The sequence below is a fragment of the Agrilus planipennis genome, unplaced genomic scaffold (assembly GCF_000699045.2).
Source record: "Agrilus planipennis isolate EAB-ADULT unplaced genomic scaffold, Apla_2.0 scaffold32, whole genome shotgun sequence".
NCBI classification, from domain to species: Eukaryota; Metazoa; Arthropoda; class Insecta; order Coleoptera; family Buprestidae; genus Agrilus; species Agrilus planipennis.
Genome location: NW_020439506.1, coordinates 787,850 through 795,075, shown reverse-complemented (window position 1 = coordinate 795,075; position 7,226 = coordinate 787,850). Strand labels below are relative to the sequence as shown.

Here is a 7,226-nt window from a genome sequence, read left to right as displayed (position 1 = left end):
AAAAACTTGGATCACACCAATTTATTATTTCACTTTCCGGACATCCCTTTCCAATCTGATCTATTATTACATATTCCGAATAAGATTTAAATTAAAAAAAAATTAAAAAAGAAATAACAACCATTTCCCGAAATAACAGTTTACAAAAATAATCGTTAATAAAAAGGCAATCGTTCATACATGGATACCAATTATTTATGGATATTAAAAAATGAAAAATTCATCCCGTGCTGTTTTTCAGGTGTCTGCGAAGTAACAAAGCACTATGCATAAAAAAAAGAAAAACAGAATAATATACAGAGTAGGTATACATAAAACAATTTAATAATGATCTTAAAAAGCATCTATAGAAAAATAAATAAATAAGAAATTATGATAATCATTTCACATTTCCACAGAGTACGTTTAAAATTTTGTAATAGAATGGCACTATTTTAATCAATATTACAATCATTTTATTTTCGACAGAAAAATAAATAATAAACATTATTAGGAAAAATGACTGAAAACGAAGATGCAAACATGCTATTTGTAAAAACATAAAAGGGAAATACAGTCAAACTTCCCCAATTCGAACCTACTAAATGGAACCAATTACATTCCATTTAAAGAAAATTTCTGTTTTACCGTCAAACATTTTAATATTCGTTTTGAAGACTCGCTACTTCGTATTCTACTGTTGTTAAGCTTACCACTAATAACTCTTAAGACCTCTACTAGACTAGGCCGCCAGGCAACGAAACCAATTGCGTCACCGGTGACTTATTAGTCGATAAAACGTGCAGAGCAAGCGGTGGTGTAGCCAATCACTCGTTATTCGTTCCGACGGTATTTCGGTAGTTTTCACTAGCAGCACAGTTTGTTTTTCACGTTTCTCGCACTCTCATTGTGAACATATGTACGTCCAATGAACTACACGTTATTACTATGGAAAGGAGTGGAAATGAAAGTGTAGACAAGACTTCTACTTCTGCTGTCCGACATGACCAAGTAGTGATGCAACGGAAATGTTATAATGGAAACAGAAGCGGAACAGAAGAAAAAATTTCAAATTTTTGCGGAAGCGGATGCGGAAGCAGAAGTCTAATGACTTTAGGTGACTCTTTAATGGAGTGGTCATGCGCAGTTTTTGCGAATATTTTGTTACAGATTTTGCATTTAGCGCTTGCATCGTTAATATCAACATGATAACTCTAAATAGGTCTTCTTTTTGGATTCAAAATTGCACTTTTAACTTAAAACATACAACACTGAACAAACACTATACAAAAAAATAAACACTATAACCGTATTAGTATTTCGAAATGTTATTAGGAAGGAGGATTGTTAAGGGGATGCTGGAAATCCGTGACGTTTTTAGATTAAAGTGGGGAACCAATAAGAGAATAAAATTCGGAAAATATCAATATACGAAATACTAGAAAATATATTTAGGCCCTATATTAGGCCCCCTGGTGATTTGCACAGGCACAATATTATTATTTATTAACAATATTTTTCCGGTCATAACGCTGCGTATTGTTGCTAATATTTCGTAAACATAAACGGTTGATTATATTACGTTCATAATGATACGATGGAGTCGCTGAAACCTGGCGCAGGTAGCTGCCCAATATGCAACGTTCCAACAAGTAATTCCATTTAAATTACGTTTTAAAAATATATAAAAAAGTAATAAATTTTGATGATTTCTTTTATTGTTCTTATATATTGATTTTCAGAAAGATGAGAAATAAAAATTTGTTAAGTTCCGGCAAGCCAGAAGTGGATGCGAAAAAGTATGCGGAACTTCTGTTATTTCGGAAGCGGAATCAGAGGTCTGCTGCAACACTAATGACCGGACTGGCTGCGTCACCTGGCGGCTCAGTGTATTAGGCTCGATATGATACAATGTCTTGCCATGACTCTCCGCAGTCCGTGTCTCCAACGTGGTCACTGTGCGCGGCAGTCACTTTTGGCTACCTTAATCTAATAAGCTCCATAACTATCAATGCCTAATAACGTGCAGCGTGGACCGGCGGAGAGACATGGCGGGGTATTGTAAAAATTATACCAGGCCTATTACACCAAGCCGCCAGATGGCGCAGTCAGTTCGCCAACACTCAGTTTGACCACCATGTGATCAAGTTTACTGTGAACTGTTAAAACTAAAACGTTTGGGTGTTTCATTCCCACTAGACACTCTAATGCTGGTGGGCGGACTACGCTGGAAGGTAGGGCGGAAGGCCCTCTTCAGCCTGCTTTCAGGAATCGTGGGAATGGGTGGGTGGTGGTTCGGGTGAGAAAGATGAGACGGGCGAAATGAAGACAGAAGAAAATGAAAGATTTTCTGTGGAATATTACTCTATACTCTTTTTGTTGAACTGTATTCAGACGACAAGAAGCTTTTTAATTACTTGGGAATGTCTAATTAGTTTTTCTTTGAATTATTGTTGAAAAAGTTAATATTACAAAAAAAAAATGCTGCTCTTCTGATAAGAACTACCAAACTAACGTAGAACTTAATGTGTAATGAGCGCCACCGGTTGTCCCGCAAGTTTGTAGACCGGTGGAGCAGCTGGTTATGTCGCATAGCCGCTTAGTCTAACAGAGTTCTTATTACAATCGCACCGTAAAAAATGAGACACCGAAATCAATTGGTAATCATTCAAAAATTAATATTAAAACATAAATCTTATTACCACATATACAGGGTTCTTTAAACTGAACGGTACATTAGACGATTTAGGAAAATTAAGCATACCTAACAGAGTATTGAAAATTAGGCAGTGAGGGTTATCAAAAATGATCCTTTTAACTAAAATAATTTCAATTGTTCCGTCCACTTCGGGTTATACCGGAAGTGGATGCCAACTTTGCTATTTTAAATAGACAAATTTGTCTGAAACGGAAAATTTTAGGGTAATTTTAGATAGTTACTTACTTAGGGTGTTAAATTTTTTAACAGTTACAGTTTTATCTTAAGTTTAACGTTTTGCTAAAATTGAGCTTAATAATTTGTACAGCGCGTTCAGAAATGAAACCAAAGTTTAAAAATTTCAAACATGAAATACCATATTTGGCATTCGATTGCTTATTTTATCCTTTTTCGATCCATATGGATGTTTTCTATTGTTTTATTTGAAAATTTTTCAGTAAATTTGGATTTTTATCTAAAATAGATAATTTCACTAATTTTGACATAACAATACTGGATACTTTATAATTTTGTAATTCATAAAAATTCGTAGTGAAAAATATACAGCTAAAATTATTTTGTTATTAATTAAAGACTATCCTTGATAACCGTTACTGACAATTTTTCATATTTCTAACTTGCTTAGTTTCCCTGAAACGTCTAATGTACCACTTAGTTTGAAGAACCCTGTTTAATACATACTTTTAAACAGGGTCAGAAACGACCGGTAACCATTCAACATTGTTGCTGATTGTTGCAATAAATGCTTAACCATCACAGATATAAAAACTTGGATCACTGATTATAGCTCCAGATGATTATCTTATAATATTCTATTAGAAAATCCGTATTCCTATTAATCTCCACTTACAGAAAATCGATCTAATGAGTAATGAGAATAATATTCAAATAATTATCAATGAAACAAAATTTGCGTTTCAAAAAGATTTCGAGTTACAGAAGTTTGATTGTAAATACAGATCGCCACAAGTGCAACTATTTAAACAAGATCAATCAATCAAAGCACTATTGAATGTTGGTCAAGAATTTGTGCTTGGTGTTTGTTGACATATCGTGTCTTCCTGACGAAACGTGCAAGGCTATACTCTAGCAGGCGGTTGCAGAACCATGGCAGCAAGACGTACCTTTAATGTATCGGGATTAACCGTAAGGTTGTCGTGATTCGGTTCCCTCTTTGCTGTGTAGATAGCATCCGAGGGAATTGCCTCCAACCGTAACGATTTGTTTTCCACATCTAACCTTTGACTGTATACATAATACATAAGTATAAATTGATATTCCAATAAAACCTATATAATGTACAAATTGGGAGGAGCTGATAATTTAAGAGGAAACTGCTGTGTAGAAAATGTTGAACACAAATTTTGCAAGATTCTCTGGTAGGTAGTAACATTGAAAATTACACATATTGAAGACCATTTTAAGGTTAATTTGGCTATTTGATGAAAAGGAAACTATGTCTTTATTGTATAAATGGAAACTAAGGATTAGGGAAAATCCACATTTAATATTGATGATGACATAAGACATCCCGACTGGAAATTAGTTCAGAGAACCCAGATTATGATCAGATGCGGATCAGATTTTCCGTAATACGGGCATCTGATCAGTTTCCGATCAGAGTACAGTATTATATCCGTTGATCCACCCATCTGATCAGTTTCTGATCAGAGTACAGTACTCTATAAGTTGATTCACCGATCTGATCAGTTTCTGATTAGAGTACAGTACCTACTCCATTCCTTGATCTGGTCATCCGATCAAAAATTGATCAGCGCACAGTACTCTATCTGTTGATCCAACCATCAGATGAGAAATTGATCATAGTAGAGTATCCTATCCCTTAATCTGACCAATTTCTTATCACAATCTAATGCTAAAAATTCTATTACGGTTTCGGTTCAATCTTTAAATCAAGATTGTATCCGATGTTCTGAACTTGATCATAATACAGAACTTTATTTTTTACCTGATTTATTCTGTATGCAATATTGTTCGTCAAACAATGAACAAATTTATTGTTAATTAATAATAATTATTAACAAGTTAATAATCCATTAATAATAATTATTAGATAGTAGTGTTAATACTAATTAGCAAATAGTTTGTTTATTCAAATTATTATTTTGATGGGAATGGATCTTTGAAACGGATCTGTCATAGATTTTAGAAACGGATCCGTCATGGATCTTAGAAACAGATCCGACATGGATTTTTCAAATGGATCCTATGTTGATCATATATGGCGTGACGATTTTCCATCATACCCGGATCAGAAAGCCTGATTTATTTCTGATCAATCTTCAGGCAATTCTGATCCGTATTGGATCCAATCCACTAACTAATTTCCAGTCGGGATTATTTCAAAGGATTTAACACTCGAAAAAAAGGTGTTTACTACACAAAACAAACGGAATTTATATATATTTGTAAACCCCTAATACGACTGAGTGCGATTCCGCCCCGCGGTCAGAAGTATGATTCGATTCCACATACAGTGTTAGGGTGTCATTAAAATCGATGGTACAGTTCTGTCCCTAAGAAATACTCATCATATTGTATAAGCTTTTTGTTCGGTAGCAAATAATGTAATTTCGTTGGTGTTGACTTTGGTTTTGAATCATACCATACCGCCCAAAAGCCCCTAGACGTCAATAAACCCGCCGTTGTATTTTATTTTATTTTCATTTTAATGTTTAAAGAAGCAGTAGCTCTTTACAAAAAATTGATCAATACAAAACAAATGATAAAACTGAAAAAAAAGAATACTAAAACTATATTGTAAGTATTGACTAAAAGTGAACAAAACGACGGCAGCAAACAAGGCAATAATTCAAACAAACCCTAGATGGGCTTTTAGACCAGTTTTAAAAATACCATGACGCAAATTCGGGGGAAGCTGGCTGAACAAACGAGTGAGTCTGGGAATGGCTGAATCAAAGTAGAAAGGTAGGAAATCTGATAATTCAAAAAATTATGTGGTATTTCTCTAAGGGTAAGCCAAATTACGTAGGCAGAATAATAAGTTAAGTTCTGTACAGTGAACCATTGTACGGTCGATTTTGAATGAGAACAGACAGTCTTGATATGTATGAGCCAACGAAAGCTTATTGATAACATAGACAGGATATGTATCATCATTATTGTAATTGAAAAAGCTCATAGGGGACCCGGACCTGAAGCAGGGTAGACGCAAGAATCAATGGTAAATACTCTCCAATACGTTTATATTAGAGAGAGTGTAAGGCGACCAAATTATATAGCCGTAGGTTAAAATTAGGAGAACCAGGGTTGTAAACAGATGACGAAACGTAGCAGAGCGTTGGAAATCAGATGTGGAACGGTTAATGAACCCTAGAGTTTTTAATGCTTTATTAGTGTCAGGAATAATGTATTTTGAAAAGACTAATGGAGATATGAAGATCCATGATTCTATTAACCCTATTAAGAAATGAGTGGCCATTAGAATAGTCAAAAGGGAAAGGTATGTTGGAGCCTCTAGCGAAAGACGATAATACGTAACTTTTTGCTGAATTGATATACAATGGATTAACACATGACTAGTTGTGTAGAGCGTCAAATCACTTTAAATGTTAAGTGTATTGGATTTATTTGATACGCTAGAGAAGAGTTTGATATCATCAACGTAGATTAGAAGATGAACATCGTTTAAATGACGAGCGATATCATTTATGAACAGTATAAAAAGTAACGGGCTCAGATGAAAACCCTGGAGAATACTTAAAGTGACCCCACCGTAATCGGATATACAATCATAAATCTAAACAGCTTGTTTCCTAACCAGCACAATAATTTATCCTAAATACCGAAAGAACGAAGCTTAGTAAGTAAGCGATCACGATTGATATAGTTAAAAGCATGGGAGAACTCAATATAGATTGAGTCAATCTGGGTTCATTGAGTAAGGGCAGATGTAACAGAAAAGATTTGTGGTGATAGAACGACCTTTTACAAATCCATGCTGCTCAGGAACAATCTGAGAAAGGAAACAGTCAATAAGATGATCGGCGACGGCGGTCTAGTACCTTCCCTAGAGGGGATAGGGTAGATATTGTTCTATAGTTTTTGATGTTTTGTATATTGCTTTTTTTGTGTATCGGGAGAATATAAGATAAATTTCCACGAAGAAGGGAAATAACCATCTTCTAGAGAGCGATTAAAAAGCTTGAGGATAGCCTCATTTAGAATAGAGCAACATTTTTTTAATGAAGTATTGAGGCAGCCCTTCAGGACCGAAGTTAACTGATTCCTGTAGGAGAAGAATGTCTGTTTAAGCGAAGATGAAGATGTGCTGAACGGAGTTGACGAAATGCAACCGTATATAACATTATTTTTAATTATTATCAATGTTGAACTGAAAATTGTGGTTCCCAAGATTCCAGTAAATAGACAGAGACAAATTATACAACTTTCATATTGATAATAAGTACCAATCAACAAACACTATTCTTTTAGTAATAAAAACCTTGTAGTGCGAACTGTAGGATTAATTTCTACAAAAATATAC

At 34.6% G+C, this 7,226-nt stretch overlaps 1 protein-coding gene across 3 annotated transcripts in view; it reads right to left on the bottom strand.

Annotated features, from left to right (window-relative positions):
* LOC108735732 (peroxidasin) overlaps positions 1–7,226 on the bottom strand; it is a 128,449-nt gene that overhangs the window by 16,508 nt on the left and 104,715 nt on the right. For 2 of the 3 annotated variants that reach the window (XM_025979217.1, XM_025979215.1), the window contains one exon: positions 3,823–3,943. In XM_025979217.1, coding sequence (XP_025835002.1) covers positions 3,823–3,943 — 121 coding nt within the window. Of the gene's footprint in view, positions 1–2,286; positions 3,944–7,226 lie in introns of those variants that run through there. The other variant, XM_025979216.1, reaches the window with a different exon arrangement.